The following is a 17,915-nucleotide window of genomic DNA, read 5'->3' as shown; positions in this document are numbered from 1 at the left end:
ACAAAGTGTGTCCATTCACATTTTGGGAAATCTGATCCCTGAGACCTTGAACGCACTAAGTAGAGGCCATCACACCAGCATGCACTTTTCCACCGTAACGAGTCAGAGTCCCCACTTTACCTCAGACCTGGGACTGCAGGTCCAAAACCTAAACTCTGTGGCGCAGATGGATGCTCCCTGGTTATCCTTTACTGGGAAACAGCCATTGTCTTCTCTGAGATAACACTGACTCTGAGGATATGTAAAGGTTTTGCTTTCCTCTCCACAAACCTAACATAGGTGTGCCCCCTTCAGCAGACTTATTGCTGGAGCCATCCTGGAGACCACCTGGTCGGGTTCTTGTTTCAGAGGAAGGGGGCACTGTGGGAGACTGGAAGGAATTTTGACAGCTGGGTCTGTTTCCAGCTTTTGAGTGGTCTAGAACTGTGCTGTTTATACTGTAACCATCAGTCACCTGTTACTATTAGCATTTAGTTCAATTAAATAACATTAAAACTCCAGCTTTTTAGCCACGCTAGCTACATTCCAAGTGATCAATTAGCCGCATGTGGCTAGAGGCTGCTGTACTGGGCACCATGATATAGAACATTTCCACCATCACAGCAAGTTTACCTGGACAAAGCTGACTGAACCCCTTTGAGACTTACCTGGTTCACTGGTCACGTGGGGGTAACAGCATTTGGCCTGCTTGAAAGTCTGGGTTTGGACCAGATGCCGCTTTCACACGGTTCTCTCTATCAAGAGCAGCATCCGCAGTGCTTTGAGCCTCCATCTGTAATGGCTACTCTGTATGTTTTAACTCACATAACCCTCACCCTCCCACAGAGGAAAAAGTGGCAGTAATCCCCATTTCTACAGATGAAGAGCTGGAGGCCTGGAGGAGCGAAATCGTTTGCTCAAAAAAGCCAATAAATGCCGGAGCAGGGATTTCCATCACGATCACCCTAACTTCACAGCTCCAACAGGATTCGAAGCCCCCCAGCTCTGAGATCTCTGCTACAAAGACACATTAGGACTGAGTTTAACTCCTACTGTGATTTTTGGAGATGTAAAAACTCTCACCTCAGCTGCTATGAGTGACTAGAGTGGGGTTGTGAGATCCGGTAATTCCTGTCTTCTACCTGAGACTATATTTATTTGTTAATGGTGTTATGAAAGTGTTAGGGTATATTTTCACGAGAGTGATAAGGACTCTGTTTTGTGTGCGTGCGCATGTGTGTGTCTGTGTTTATAGGATAAAGTATATATAAAACCCTCTTATAATGGGAAATGAGTGTATATATGTAAAACATACCATAAGCAATGCTAAATGTAAATACTAAAACTAACAGAGCACAGGGTAACACTCAGGAAGAGGGGCAGAGACTTGGGGGCCCTCCTCAGGTGCTGGCAATGTCCCAGATCTTGACCTGGGTGGCAGTTATATGGGCGTCTACACAGGCAGAAAGTCACTGACCTACACACTGAAGTCTAGTGTCCTTTATATGCGGTATGTGATATTTCAATAAAAATGCCAAAAAGCATATCAACTGAAATGTAAACTCAAGTTATTCATTATTAGCTAAATATGTGTCTCTTTGTTCACCATAAAATGAATGTAAGAGAACTGGAGCGAGTTAGAAATATAACAGCTGAGCTATTTTGATAGATTTTGTGAAATTGCTCTCCCAAGGGACCCTAGACTCCCTGTATCATAAGTAATAATGGAATCATCAAACAGCATTACTGCTTCTTGCCAGTCCCAGTAAATCAGTTGATAGTCTATCCTTCCCCACCTGGCATGAAGTTCTGGGCAGGCACCAAAGTCTTTCAGTACTTTTTAGTTACAAGAATGATGTCATTTCAACAGTCAAAATGTCCAGTCCAGTATATTCTTCAAAACCTCAGTCCAGCCTCCCTCCAGCCTTGGTGTGGGCTGCTTCCAGCCTAGTGGCCTGCATAGGAGACCCTTTCTAATGTCCCCACCACCTCTCCACTAGTGGGCTATTGCTTCTGGTACTGCAGCTCACCAGGGGAAAGCAATAATTTAGTGTGAAAGTGCAGGGGGAGCCCAGTCCTGGCTCTCTCTAGATGTGGCAGGTGGACAGTGGCCGGTGGCCAGCTTTTCCTGTGTGGGCCTTGGTGAGACTTTGGAGACCTCTCTGTGGGAGACTTAGGGCCAGCTCCCCCTGACCCTGGCAATGTCTGTCCTCCTGTGAGTCACTTTCAACTCCCCCAGGCCCTGGGATGCCAGTGGTCCGCTTCACCCAGCGTCTGTCTACGCATCACCCCTCCAGGACATCCTCTTGGGCAGGATGCAGGGCCATCCAGATTGGACTCCCCATGGATCCACCTGGTTCACTGAAACACATATGAATGCAGCTCACTCCTAGCATCCACCACTCTTCACTTTGCTCAGCGAGCACCTTTCACCTTAACAGGAGAGGCTAGCTGGGTGGTTTCCTTGAAATGTTTCTCATGTGGCTGGAAGTGAAAAGGAGGCATCTCCCTGCCTTCTCCATGGTGGTAGGGAACTTACACAGATGGCTGTCTCTGGAAATTGCCCTCTCCTTGACCTCCCCTGCCTCAACTTCCCACAGGTGAGTGATCACAACTGCTAGCAGGATTGATGTCACGAGCTCTTAGCTGGTTTTGCTGAGGTGGCCTAGCCACTCCATTAAGGCCATGCAGGCTGTTGCTGCTACCTATTGTACCTGCCCCTGTGCCTTTGGTCCTCTGCCTGAATGTCAGAAACAACCTGAAGAATTCAGTTTAACAGCCGGCCACACACGTAATTACGTTCAGTCCATTGACTGTTAGTGGGTATTTTCCCAGTGGCTTTTCCCAACGGCTGGAAGCCCCTTGAGGTCAGAGACTGCATGGATCTTGTTCACGCCCACACCTACCCCAATGTCTGGAACATTCTGGTGCCCAATTCTTATTAGTGAATGAATCAAGGAGGTGAGAAAACAGAAAAAGGAGTAGCAGTGTGTTCCTCTGTAAACTCCTTTGGGGAGGAGATTTTTATGTAGGTAGGTCATTTTTGTCTGATCTCATGTTTTAAAAACATTCCCCTAAGCCTACAATTAAGAAAATACATGACTGTTTCATTCTCGGCCACTTGTCATTCAGACAGGACCCAGAGCCTGATGGAGCTAGTGGTAACCTGCAGACACAGCTGCAGCTCTTTTACCAGCATCGCTCATGGTCTGTGAAATTCCTCCAATAAATGGACAGAGCATCTCTTCAGAATTGGTTGGTCAATATGATAATTGAGGAAAACCAAAATTGCCATAGATCATACATGAAAGGCCTTCTACAGAGGCTTGTGCAGAGATCTGAAACGTCTATAGTCAGCCCCCAGCCATCTGTCTGTGCACAGAGGACAAAAGCAATCACGGGAGCATTTGGTTAATAGTACTACAGATCTGACACCTGCAGGGACCTGGGAATTGTGTAAATGATATGTAAGGTCTCCCAGCAGGAGATGCTCAAGACGCATGTAGACCTCTAATGAAAACACTTCCCTTACTTAGACTGCCTAAACACACAGCCCTGATTTCTGACCCATCAGTGGTTACAGTCTCTGTCTGGGCTGACTTTGGAAACTTTAAAGGCTAGCAAATGACCTCCAGGAGAGAATGAACAATGGAAACATTGAACTATAAGCTCAATTTGACAAGTATTTACTGGGCATCTGCCATGTGTTCAGCATTACAGAACTATGTGAAAGGAGACACAAAGATGAATGAGACAAGCAAGGAGCTTACAGGCTGGTTGTAGGGTGGTGAAATGTGCATCTCTCCTGTCCACAGCTGAAAGGGATTTCATCACACACATCAATATCATGCTTTAGGCTTAATTCAACATCACCTTTAACTTCATCACATCCTTGGGAGAGGTAAAGCAGGGATGGCTGTTCTCATTTTCAGAAGAGGAAACTAACACCCGAAGAGGTAGAGAGACCAGCTTGGGGCCCCACAGGGGCTACAATGGCAGAGCTGGAGTAACAACACTGGTCCCCTGACTCTGGGCTGCTGCTCCCTCTGCTGATCGATAGACAAGGCACGTGGGAGAAACCGAACTTGGGCCTGTGGCTTCACTTTCAGCTTAAAAGGCAACAAATGAGTGAGAAGGTGTAACAAAATGAGGAGCAATAGGCCAGAAGGTATTCACATATGAAGATTTAAAAAACCCCCTAAAAATGGAACATCCTAGCCTCTCCAAATATTAACTAAAGAAAAAACTAGAAGCCTCCAGGAGAAGAAATGCTATCCTAGCACTACCCGGGGTAGAGTTAGGAGGTGACATCCTGGGGCATTCTTATTTCTCTGGAGAACCAACCCCTACCCCCATACTTCTGCAACCTTTAATTCTCCTGAACAAAGGTCAGGGTAGTATCTGTCAATATTAGTTACCTTTGATGAGAAATGAGAAATAAATACAGGATGTCTAATACTCTGTGGTAGCCTTGATTCTCTAGATTATTTGTGGGTGAATCTACAGCTTGGTTGATGTAGATCTACAGCTTTTCTGTGTCTAGAAATCGAAGTGGCCTCTCTGGGTAGCCGTGTGAGAAAAAATGTAATTGTTACCATGCTTAGCTGTAGTTTTGAGATAAGTACAACTTCCTACTCATTTTTTAAAAGCTACTGATTCAAAATAATCAGGTTGCCACAATAATGCTATATTCTCCCTTAAATGGACTCAGCTAGTACAAAGTGAATCAGATAATTAAAAATCATCTTATCCAAGCCCTTCACTTTGTGAGGTGAAAACCAAAGACAACGAGGGTGAGGGTTGGTTGACAGTTGGATTATGGCCCAGGTTTTCAGACCAGCAGTCCCATCTATAGCTAGATGCTGCCTTGGGAGAGTAAAGACCTGCAGATAAACTTGGATAAAGATACCAAGATGGGCTGTTACTCTTAAAGCACCATAACAGTCAGCTTGCTTAAGCTCCATGAAGCCAGGGCCACCTTCACATCTTCTGAATGAAATGGCCCAGGCTAGGCCCACAGTTGGTGAGAGGAGGCAGTACGCACACAATGAGGCCCCGAGACCGTGAGCTGAGAGCAGCTCTATTTGAACCATTCACCAATCCATCACCAACAGCCTGCCTTGATTTGCACAAACCGTCCAATGTGGAGGCCAGATGATTACCAGGCAGCCACAAGTGAGTCAGTAAAAGGAAGAAAGGGAATCTGGACGCTCTAGCCAGCAAAAAAGAAAAACAAAATGCCCTAAAACAATTCTCAATAAGTGGAAATTTCACAGAAATGTCCTGCACATGGTCGTGTACTTATACAGAGAGGATGAGGAAGGTGACAGGAGATGCACATGACGAGGTTACACCAGGGCATTGATAACCCGCCACAGAGCCGTGAGGCCCACTCACGCGTGCAGGGGAGGTAAGGAAAGACCCTGTGGGAAGAACTTCCTTGGGCACATCAGTGAACGAAATAGCCAGGGTTTGTATTTTACCCAGTGGTGAGGTCAGAAGAGAAGACTGGATCCTTGAGCTACTTACATCACTCACCTATGCCCCTGCTGGAGGGAGAGTCTGAGGAGCTGGGATCCCTCTAACTGGAATTGGAGATGGACAAGCTTGCTCATGTATAGGCACAGCTGCAGTCACTCAGGTCGCAAAGCATCTGAACTGTATAAACAATTCAGCTGCCAAATCAGGTGGCAAAGCTTACTGTAAAACTATTGTAAACGAGGGCTTCTGTACACTAATCTCTCCCCATCTATGAATTTTCTTTACCAAAAATAAAAAACTCCCAGCATACTGCCATTTGCTTTGTGGTACTTTTGTAGCTACTGTAAAAATTATATGTGGATTGGGAGGGATTCCTGTTTGAGATAATTAGAAAAAGAGGGCACTGGGGATTGAGAAAAGGGAAGTAAGGTGGATAGGGAAGCAAGGCTGGAGGGCTCTGGGGAGAAGATTTGGAAGGGAGGAGGGGAGCTGAGGCCAGGGGAGAGAACCAGCTCAGCCTTGTTGATCAAAGCTACTTTGCATCTTAGAAGCCACTGTGGGCCCCAGGAATTAAATGTCAAAATTCTTGAGAAAAAAAATCAGAGAAGAATAAGATGGACCATGATACAGTGGAAAAATTGTAAATACTAAAACTCATTATACTGTTTTATCTGCATTGAGGCAAAATGGATTTACCAGCAGCTCACTGAGACTACGGGGAAAAGAGACTAGACATTTCTCATGTGCTAAGGATGGTTCTTGGAATTTGAATCATATAGGATTAAATTTTTTTAAATTTAAGATGTGTAAGACGGAATGTTTACATTATTTAGTATGCTATGTTTATTACTTTATTTTAATTAATATTTAAGATTTTTTATGGGCTTATTTGTGGTGAGGTTTAAATGCCACTTTTCCTAATTAGTAAATTCTCTTACCACGGAGGTTTCAGGAGCCTGCCCTCATAGTGACCCTATTGAATGGACTGTCATTACTGAGGACCACGCAGCAGACACGTGATGGCCTCTGTGAATATAGTGGCAAAAACTGCAATTACTTTGGCACCAACCTAATAATAAAGACCTGGGAATACCTCCCCCTGGGAGTGTCATTTATAACACATGATTCTCATTAGCGGACTGACAACTTTGATTATATTTCTTTTAATGTACGCTGCACATGTTCTGCTGTGAGGCAGGGCCCATTCTCTCTCTCAAACGCTCCTTGCAGGGTGCCAGGCAGGTGGGTGTCCAGGAGGGCCTGCCTGGTATGTGGCAGTGGGTAAGAAAAGCATTATGCATGCATCACATCAGGGGGGCAAAGTGGCACCTGACTTGTTTTGTGAAAGGGGAATAAATTCTACAAACGTGCACTGAGAACACATAAACAGATAACAAATGGGTGTCCTGTCAGTGTAACACAATTTAAAAACAGCATTGGGAACCAAAACATCAAAGGGTATGAGGCAAAATATCTCCAGAATCAGGCCCAGAAAGCACTCCCTGACCAGATCCCAGAGTGTTATTTACTTCCAGGGGGCACCGTGAGGTTTGCGTCTAGTTGGGTGCGGGGCGGGGATACCACTGCAGCTGGCAGCCTCTCAAGCATAACTCCACTTACAGAGAAGACCCTGTGAAAGGTGCTCCCAGGGTAGGTGGCACAGGAGAGAGTGGCCTTGCTGTGGCTTAGGTGCCCATGGGTGAGTGCTGTTTCCTCAGAAGATGCGGGGACAGGGGAGCCCCGTGTCACTGTGTCATGTCATTTGCAGATCTGAAACAGTGGATGTTGGCAAGCCATGTGTCTGCTTTGATCTGCATGCCTAGCCTATTTCTTCCCTTCCTCAGTTCCAGGGTCAAGGTTTCACACTGAACTCCAAAGAATTGGGAGGTGTTTTACATGTGTCACGGCTTAAAAAGATGATTTTTTAAAAATCCTTGTAAGTAATTAATGAGGGCACTGACATACCTGTGCGTGCTTTGAGACCCAGTGACGGAGGACGTTCAGTACTCGGTTGGTAGCCGTTCTCCGTATGATAAACTCTTTATCACATGTTCGCTCGGTGTTGTTAAAGCCTTAGGAGGAAAAGAAACACACACGTGTTGCAGTTAAAGCCACTCCCCCGGGACCTGGAAAAGGTCGTATATTTTAGGACATTGGTTAACGAAACCCACAGACGACACTTCTTGGCAGAGAGGTGCGCGTGGCTTCAGACCGTTGTGAATTCCGCTCACCCATTACACTCTCAGCAGCGAGGCCCTCGTGTAGTTACAGGTGCAATTAAATAAGTAATGAGCACGTATTTATTGAAGGCCACTGATTAAAACTACAGCTGCTCTCCTGACACCTCCATTTATACCTGTCTTGCTCTATAATACAAAGCCAAGAAGGAATTTTAACCAAGTATTTGAGTCAGCATTAATTTATACTTTTGCCTCAAAGTAACTGCACAACCGATAACATTTTCAATATCTGTAGATGGATTAGGCCATATCTTGACCCATGGATGATTCAGATACTTTACTGTGTATCCCTGTACTGAGAAGCAGTACAGCATCATGGCTAAGAATGTGTATTTAAAAAATACTACAAGAGTAGATTTTAAATGTTTTCACCATACACACACACAAATAGTAAATATGCCAGGTGATAGATTTGTTAGTTTGGTTTGATCATTCCACGACATAAACCTATATGAAAGCATCACATCGTACCCCATAAGAATATAATATCTACAATTATTATTTGTCAGTTAAGAAGGAAATTTACAAAAACCCCATGGATTCCACAACCAGACTGCCTGCTCTCAAATCACTGTTCTCCCACCCTGGCAAGTTACGTCGCCTCTCTGGTGATCAGCTTCCCATGTTCCTCATGAGATAATAAGCGTACCTACCTCATAGAGCTGTTGTGGGATTAAGACTTTTAATACATGTTAAACATCTAAAATGGCACTTGCACAGCAGTGAGACTGTAATAAATGTTAGCTATGATTACAATTCAATCTTGGTTCACTGTCTTTGAGTCTTCTCTGTGCTGGCTAATGTCTCTATCTTGGCTACCTTTTCATTATCAAGAAACCATTTTAATATTTTTCCACTGACACTCTGTTTTAAAACATTCTGCCTTCCAATCACAATGAAATCACATTTCCTTTAAACATCAATTAAAGCCTTATGTAACTTCAGTGGCAAACTTTTTGAAAGAGTTGTCTAGGCTGGGCGCGGTGGCTCACGCCTGTAATCCCAGTACTTTGGGAGGCCGAGGTGGGCGGATCACGAGGTCAGGAGATTGAGACCATCGTGGCTAACACGGTGAAACCCTGTCTCTATTAAAAATACAAAAAATTAGCCGGGCATGGTGGCGGGCACCTGTAGTCGCAGCTACTCAGGAGGCTGAGGCAGGAGAATGGCGTGAACCCGGGAGGCGGAGCTTGCAGTGGGCCGAAATCGCGCCACTGCACTCCAGCCTGGGCGACAGAGGGAGACTCCGTCTCAAACAAACAAACAAACAAACAAACAAACAGAGTTGTCTATACTCACTGATTCCATTTCCTCACTTCCTATTCTCTCTACATCCTACTCCAAGCTTCTTATCCCATCTCAGCAACAAACAGCTCCCATTTAAGGTCATATCAATAACCTTCATGTCCAGGGGACAGGCTATAATCTCTCCCTACGAAATCTCATCTAGGCCTACCACTTAAATGATTACCTACAAGCAAATTAGTCATATATTTATATCTCCAGATCTCTTCTCTGAGTTCCAGATCCATATATGCAATATCCAATTGTCTCTTTCTATTTTCCTGTTATATGTTTCAAACACACTTCAAACTTGATATGTTCAAAAAAAAAAAAAAAAACACAAAAAAAAAACCCCAAATGGCCTTTACACCAAACTTTGTCTTCTTCCAGTGTTCCCTATCTCAGTAAAGAAATACCACCCTCCCTCAGTTATATAAACCTGAAACTTTGGAATTATTCCTGTCTTATCTTTCTGCTGTTTCCTAATAATTTTATCTGCTATATAAATCTCACATCTGTCCCATGTCTTCCCATCTACAAAGCCAAAACTGGGGCTGAGCTACCAGTAACTCTGTCTACGGTAATAGCCTCTGGTCTACTGTAACAGCCTCCCAACTGGTCTACTCTCACTCTTGCCTCCTCAAATCTGTTCTCCTTGCTGAAGTCAGAAAGATCTCTAGGATCTTAGAAAATTAGGATGTGTTGTTCCAGTGTTTAAAGCTCTTTAGATGGCTCTTACAATAAATACAAAACTCCTTAACACAAACTACAAGGTCTTTGGTGGCTTAGCCCTAGCTCCTCTCAGTCTTTTCTGAAACCATGTTTTCTATTCTTCTTCCATCTTACCACACTTCTTTTCAGTCATTCATCCTCACCCCAGGGTCTTTGCACATACTACTACATATCCGGACCAATTACCACTCCTCTTTTCACTTAGTGAAAGCCACTCTTGTTTCCAATTTCACTTCTCCAAATGAGCGCTTTCCAGCCTGAATTGGACAAAGCCCCCATTACATATCTCACAGCACCACACACATCTACTTTATGGTACTTAGCACATTTGAAATTTTACACTTATTGATGTGATTATCTGATTAATATTTGTGTCATTCATGAAGACAGGGATCTAGTATGATCTTGCTGGGCACGAGCACCTGTCTGGCACATAGCAGAAGCCGTATACAATATATATTTGCAGAAAATGAAAGCCTAGATGAAGTATGAACTTACTAAGTTTTATTTATTTATTTATTTATTTATTTATTTATTTATTTATTTGAGATGGAGTCTGTTGCCCAGGCTGGAGTGCAGTGGCGCCATCTTGGCTCACTCCAAGCTCCGCCTCCCAGGTTCATGCCATTCTCCTGCCTCAGCCTCCCGAGTAGCTGGGATTACAGGTGCCCGCCACCATGCCCGGCTAATTTTTTGTATTTTTAGTAGAGACAGGGTTTCACTGTGTTAGCCAGGATGGTCTCGATCTCCTGACCTCATGATCTGCCTGCCTTGGCCTCCCAAAGTGCTGGGATTACAGGCGTGAGCCACCGTGTCCAGCCTATGAACTTACTAAGTTTTATTGAATGATATATGACTGTAAGGATAATTGAGTGAATCACTGAAAGAAGGCTTCTCGGAGCTTATGAGTGAGGTAAGAGAAAAAAAATCTCTAAGTTTCTAAAGGCCAGAGGCCCCTTCTCCTTACTCCTCTTCGAATGTACACAGGCATCTTCCACCCACCAGTGGACATTTTAATTCTGTCAGAAGATGGTGATGATGTGTTCTTGGCAGAGTAAGTATCTTGGAAAAAAAATCTTTTGTTATTAAAAACTTAGAAATTCTGAGTAAAATATAACAAATATCTTTCTAAATGCATAGCTGAGTTCTCAAGAAAGTAAGGAATCTTCCATGGTCAAACACACAGAGGGATCTGAAAAGCAGAACCAAGTCTCTGAACTGAGCTGGCTGTCCTGAGGGGAGGGGAGGCTATCAGTAGCATGGTGTTTGGATCGTAACATCCACATGGTTCAGGAGAAGAAGTCCCAGGGCCTTCATTAAGTGGGAATGGGGAGATGGGAACTGAGACTCCCACATCAACCTGGAACTCTCAAAGGACCACCCCTCTGTAAAAGAATGTAACAGGGAAAAAATTTATCCTGCCTGCAAAAGGAGACTACTAAGAAACTTGTCTGCCTCTGCCTCGGTTGGGTTGTGGGAGAGGGTGGAAACATTCTCCTCGAGAACAGATCATCACAGCCCACCTCCTGCAGGCCAGAGGCTCAGGGTGAACCCCTATTGTGTGGTGTACCCATCTAATGAGAAGGTAAAATAAAAAGTGGCCTAGGCCAGTGATAACCCTGAGGACCCCAACAAAAGTACGTGCAAAACGTCTGCCAAGGAACACACACCTCAGCCTGTACTGGATCACCATGGAGAAAGCCCCTGAAGAAGAGCTCACAATCCAAAATTACAAAACGCACAAACCGTCCACATGAGCAAGGATCAGTAGGCACAGGGATCAGGAACCTGATGCTCCCCATCCCACCTCTCCATCACCACCACCAAGAATATCAGATATGAGAACTATTAGATAGCTCTAATTTAAACATATAGTATGTATTCCACATGTGAGATATTAATACAATAGATTCTCCTGGATTACAGAGAATTGGGTTCTGCTGCGCATGTGAAAGATGTCTAAAGCCCCCCAAATATTTGCAATCTTCTTTTCCAGAAAATGGTACAAGGACTTCTTGGGGGTGGGTCTATGATTTTAGGACAGAATGGCTTCCACATGGTTACTGCCACCAATTAGCAGTGTAGTCCGTATTTAAATTAAAAAATATTGTCCAAGTAGCTCTCCATTTAGATGGTGGTTTGCAGCAGACACTCAGGCAAGTTGTAGAAAATTGTTCATATAGCTTTAAAGACTGAAAAGTGGTGAGATGGGCATGTCTGATTGGAAGCATGTTGGCATGGACCTCAATGTCTATGTTATAGCAAGAACACACGATCAGCTTCACACATGACAGCACAGTTAAAACAATCACAACCAATGAGTATACAGCACCCCCTTTTACAAAAAATGATCTATCAAACTGCTGCAGGCATGTCTCTTGGAGAGATGACATCTGGTTTGGGGCACTTCTAAATTGTCCCAAAGGGCATTTGGGACAAATTAGGAGTTAAGAACGCCATTTCAGTGATGCATCATTTTTCATTTCATACAAATGGGACACAATCTGTCCAATAGCACCAATGTTATCAATGTGCTTTGCTTCTTTACCCAGTAGATATTTTTCTTTTTCCTTTTTTTTTTTTTTTTTTTGGAGACAGAGTTTCACTCTAGTTGCTCAGGTTGGAGTGCAATGGCACAATCTCAGCTCACTGTAACCTCCACCTCTCAGTTTCAAGTGATTCTCCCGCCTCAGCCTCCCGAGCAGCTGGGATTACAGACATGTGCCACCATGCCCAGCTAATATTTTTGTATTTTTAGTAGAGATGGGGTTTCATCAGTTGGTCAGGCTGGTCTCAAACTCCCAACCTCAGGTGATCTGCCTGCCTCAGCCTCCCAAAGTGCTGGGATTACAGGTGTGAGCCACTGCGCCCAGCCCCAGTAAATATTTTTCTAAAGAACTGTAGGCAAGATAAAATCATGTAACTGATTTGTATACTACTGTGCACTTGGATTACAACCAGATTTCTACTCTTTGGTTGCTGTTATGGAAAAATCATTAAGATTTATTGCCGCTTTGTGCCAGGTGCTTTGCTAGGAGCTTTACAAGTGGTCTATAACTTAACCCTCACAACCAAGGACAATAAGAACAATTGCCATTCATTACATGCCTGCCAAGTGCTAAGTATAGTACCATAAGTAATGTGGCTTCTTCAACATAACAGCAACTGCATAGGTTAAACGTTGTTACCCCAATTTGCAAGCAAAGAAACAAAAACCAAAGAGGCTAAGAAACTTGGCAAAGGTCACAGAACTAAGAAGTGTGAGAACCAGGATTTGAGCCCAGGCCTGTCCATTTCTAAAGCTAGAGTGCTCTTAATTACACCCTAGTGCCAGGATCCAAAGTGTAAGCCTTAAGTTTCTCTTGCAAGTTAGTAAACCAACACGTAAAGGGATAAGAGAAGATGCTATTTGGATATTTGGAGAGAGAAAATGCTTTCCTTTTAATTTTATCTCTCTTCTAAATTTTGAAGTGTGAGAGCATGACACCACTATTAAATAGACAGATAAGTTCATATTGTCATGGATTTTAAGGCAAAACCTTTACTTATCTAATGGGATTTTGAGATTTCCTCAAAATGTGCTCTTTTCCCAAACTCATCACATTTCTTATGTGACACTTACGTGGACCAGAACTTTTCTTAGTGTGGATTGCAATAAAAAAGTTTGAAAGTGATTGATATAGACAATCTGATTACTAGCACTATGTTTAAAGAATCTGCATTAATTTCCCTGAAATCCTGGGTAACCAAGTTTGTGCTTTGCTATGAAACATGGTGAGGAAAAAGCAGAAGATGCTTCTCCTCCTGTCACTGTGCTGCTTTGCTCTGTCACCAAACACTCTCTTCATTCTCTCCCCAATCCTCCAGCCTCTCCGCCTCTGCCTGATTCCTTGGTTCCTCTTTTCTAGGGTTGTCCCCATTCCGTTCTTACTCTCTTGGGGACCTGCCCTATCTCGTGGTTTTTCTACGCCTTCCAACCTGACACCTCCAGTTCCAACAGTACCCCAAACTCCTCATTTCAAACTTCCTATTAGACATGTCCATATTAACGACACATTCTCCTCTCCTAAGAAACATATCTAAAAACCAAGTGTATGCATCTTTCCTTCCAGCTGCTCCCCAATCTAACTTTCCCATTGACTTCATGGAATAGTCATGGTTTCAACCTCTCAGGTGGGACGCTTTACTCTTCTTTGTCTCTCCTTGGTTTTTCTCATTCAGTCAATAAATTCTGTGACCTTTTGGTAACACTAGTTAGATTTATCCCTTCTTTTCCATTCTCCTGCCGCCATGCTGTGTGCTGCACATATGGGTTGCAGCTATTGTCTCTGAGATATTCTTCCTTTCTTCATTCTCTCTGTTCTTATATTCTCCTTCTGTCCACAATTCAATTATTCAATCAGTATCTATAAAGCACCTACTACATTCCAGACACTGTGTAGGTGCTGAGTGAACAAAGGGAGATGCTCCCTGCTCTCGTGAAGTTTGCTCTATAAAGCGGGAGGAGACGGCCTTCAAACAAGTAAGACGCCAAATTTACGAAACTCAAAACCCTGGAAATGAGTAAGGTGCCTATCTCTTCCAGAATAATCCTCCCAAATACCCCTTTAATTTGTTACTCTTCCAGCTCAAGTACTTCTCAGGTCTCCCTATTGCCCACCGAACCAATCTAGAACATTTTCCTACACATGATGAGATTAAGTAACTTGTTCAAGGTTACACATCTAGTAAACTGAAAATAACTGGTCAATGCAGACAAGCAGATTTTCCATACATACATCATGGTAACAGTGTTCACTGAGTCTATGAATTGACATACTGCTTCTGGAGAGATGATTTAGGATAATAGTTATGATTATGGAAGCTCAGCGTTAGTCTGGATAGGGCAGGACATTTGGTGTAGCAATCTATTGGTATATTCAACTGCTTCTAAACTACTTCCATCTTTATTTGTTTATTTTTTTTGAGACAGAATCTCACTCTGTCACCTAGGTTGGAGTGCAGTGGCATGATCTTGGCTCACTGCAACTTCTGCCCCCTGGGTTCAAGTAATTCTCCTGCCTTCTTAGCCTCCCAAGTAGCTTGGATTACAGGCGCCCACCATCACACCTGCCTAATTTTTTGTATTTTTAGTAGAGACAAGGTTTCACCATGTTGGCCAGGCTGGTCGCAAACTCCTGACCTCAGGTGATCCACTTGCCTTGGCCTCCCAAAGTGCTGGGATTACAGGCGTGAGCCACCACACTCAGCCTAACTGCTTCCATCTTAATGGAGTACCAGTTGGCAATCTTTTGTTTTCAAGGTACAGAAAATCCAACTCAAACTGGCTTGGAGTAAAAAGGGAATTGCTATTTCACATATCTGGAGACAGCGATAGTTCTAGATTCAGATCTCATTTGATTCAGAAGCACATGATGTCATTTCTGTCTCACTGCCAAGCAGAAAAGACGGGTAAGGCCTTGCTAGTCTTATAATCTCACCACGCATCATCCAGAGGATGAGAGGGCATTCTTTCTGGAAACTTCCACTGAAGATAGAGGAAGTTTCTAGCCTAGGGCACCCAAACAAATCCTTGCATTTTGTTGACATAAACTGCATCATAGGCCTTCTATGAACTCATCATTTGACAATGGTAGGGTTAAGGGGTGGTAAGTTCCCACTCAAAGCACATGGCCAGAATGTGAAGGGGCCGTTTCTTAACGGTGTTATTGGCAAGATGCTAACAAGGCGATAAACAAATATGCCTCAGAGTTGATTTGTTTGTCTGTTTTTACCTTTCTATAAGTGTGTTCTTATCCTTCAGTTTTTAAATTCGTCTCCTTACTCAGGTTAACCTGAGATTTTCTCTAAGTGCAATTAACTGTAACAACAACAACAAAAAATCCTTGTAGACTGAGGGAAAGCAGCTCAGCAGATCTACCATTATTTGTGATGAAAAACACATGAAGAATGGTAAAATCAGTATCTTTGCTTTCATCTGTCAAGGAAATCAGTAATTAAAACTGTCAACTAAATTGTTCTTATAGTTTTTTTAAAACAACATGTGTTGTTTAGATTCTTAAAGGAATAATTATATATTGTATTTAAAATGAAACTTAATGAGAACCTTTGTGTATTATTTTAATCCTCATAAATCTATAAAAACATATTCCTTGTTTTTACAGATGAGGGAACTGAGCCTCATAGAAGTCCAACATCCACCTAAGGTCACAGACAGTAAAAAAAAGCCAAGATTTATGACCAGGTAAGTGCCTCTAAAATGCAGTCTCCTCCCACGGACACACACCGCCTGCATGCCAACTCATGAGGAGCCGCAAGTCGTTCCTGGTGATTCTGTGTAATTATCAGGCCTCCCATCGCTGCTGTCATCAGCTTTTATGCTGCTATAGAAATGCAACAAGAACATGCTTCCAGGAGAAAGGGGGAAGGTGACTTCTGCCAAAGGAGAATGGAGACGGGGGTCAGTGTGAGGTGAAGCCATAGGGTGAGCCAGTTTAAAGATTTCCAGAAATTGTCTGGGGCAAGAAGGAAAGAGATAGGTTAGAAACGGAAAGGTGACAGCATGTTTGTGGGAGACAACAACATGAACCAGTTGCAAAATTAAAATAGAGTGCTCTAAAAATTCAAGAAATATAATACTCCAGGTGAGTTTCTTGACAGCAAAATCCAAATTACTCAGAAAGGCCTTTGAAAATACAGCAAATGCTCTAGAAATGGTTAATATACAGAACACACACACACACACACACAAGGAACACACTTTGAATTTTCTGATAATTTTCTTTTCTGCTCAACTTTGTGACCAACTATCTGAAAAGTGAAGGGAGGGAGATTTTGTGTGCTTTAGTTTGAATTCCTTGATGGGGCATTAGTCACCTCCTGTGGATAAGATGTGGCACTCCAGCCTGACGTGAAACAATAGTCATCCCCTTGGCATTAAGCAAACTTTCCCCACAAACCAAAATAATAATGAGTTTTACACCCTTCTGTATTTCTTTCTACAAAATCCTACCTACACATCTAGAAATGCTTTTCCATGGGAATGGGATTGGGAGTGAGTGGTAGCTTCTTATCAGGGAGGGTGCATTTACAGCGTGTTCAGTTGTGAATGAGCATGCACCTGCGTATGCAAGGGGCGGGGGTGGCCACCGAAGCAGTGCAGATATTCTGAAGATGCCAAATTAGAGAATTTTAGAGATGGTTAGGAAGGGAGGATGAAAATGGGCCATTTTCTTCTCCTCAATTTTTCATATATAATAATTTATACAAAAAGGTTTTAATGTCTAAACACAGTAGGCTTTACCATTACAACATGAATGGGAGGAAGGTTGGGAGGAAGGGCGGAAACCAGGAAGCACAAAACTTCCCCAGCTTGGTCAGACAAAATGTTTACCGAGCATTTGTGTGCCAATCAATGGGTAGGAGTTTTCTTTTGTGGACAAGGAAAATAATTGGTTGCTCATAGGAACCTACGTTCTACTGGGAGGAGGCAGACATAATAAATAATAAATCATACAAGTGATATTATTATCTATAGGCAAATAAATAAGGCAAATTCCAATATTGAACAGAAGAAGGGCAACTAGGCCCATGTGAAAGAAAGTGCACATTAGCTAGCTCGGGCTGTGGAAGGCCTTTCTAAGGAGAAACACAGGGGTTGGGACATGAATGAAGAGAAGGAGAGAGTCCTGTGGAGATTTGGAGGAAGAGTGTTTCGAGCAGAAGGAGCAGTGATTGAAAAGGCTGGGACAGCTCTGCTTGACGGAGGGATGGGAAGCAGCCCAGTATGGCTGCAGCCCAGGAATCATGGGGACAGGAAAAGGGAGGTAAAGTCAGAGAGTAGGCAAAATCACCAAGCTCCTTTTAAGTCAGTTTAAATAGCAGAATTTTATTCTCTGGTATTGGGAAGCCATCAGAGGGTTTTGCCCAAGGGAATCATATTGTCTGATTTACATTTTGGAAAGGTTACTCTGGCTGCCATGTGTAGTGTGGACTGAGGGGGCAAAGTGGAATGAGGAGAGGCCAAGAGTGAGGTAGTGATGCAGGTGCTGCAGGTGGTGCGGGTGATGCAGGTGACGCGGGTGGTGCAGGTGGTGCGGGTGATGCAGGTGACGCGGGTGGTGCGGGTGATGCAGGTGGTGTGGGTGATGCAGGTGACGCGGGTGGTGCAGGTGATGCAGGTGACGCGGGTGGTGCGGG

At 43.5% G+C, this 17,915-nt stretch overlaps 1 protein-coding gene across 2 annotated transcripts in view; it reads right to left on the bottom strand.

Annotated features, from left to right (window-relative positions):
• The window catches only part of RASGRF2 (Ras protein specific guanine nucleotide releasing factor 2), a 266,077-nt gene that overhangs the window by 44,776 nt on the left and 203,386 nt on the right, over window positions 1–17,915 (bottom strand). For both annotated transcript variants that reach the window (XR_003119799.1, XM_025387425.1), the window contains exon 18: window positions 7,426–7,532. Coding sequence is in view for 1 of the 2 variants with exons in the window: in XM_025387425.1 (XP_025243210.1) it covers window positions 7,426–7,532 (107 nt within the window). In the remaining variant the exon portion in view is untranslated. The remainder of the gene's footprint in view (window positions 1–7,425; window positions 7,533–17,915) is intronic.

Source organism: Theropithecus gelada, chromosome 6, assembly GCF_003255815.1.
Source record: "Theropithecus gelada isolate Dixy chromosome 6, Tgel_1.0, whole genome shotgun sequence".
In the NCBI taxonomy this organism is placed as follows: Eukaryota; Metazoa; Chordata; class Mammalia; order Primates; family Cercopithecidae; genus Theropithecus; species Theropithecus gelada.
Note: the sequence above shows the minus strand (reverse complement) of the source record. Positions and strands in the feature narration are given on the sequence as shown.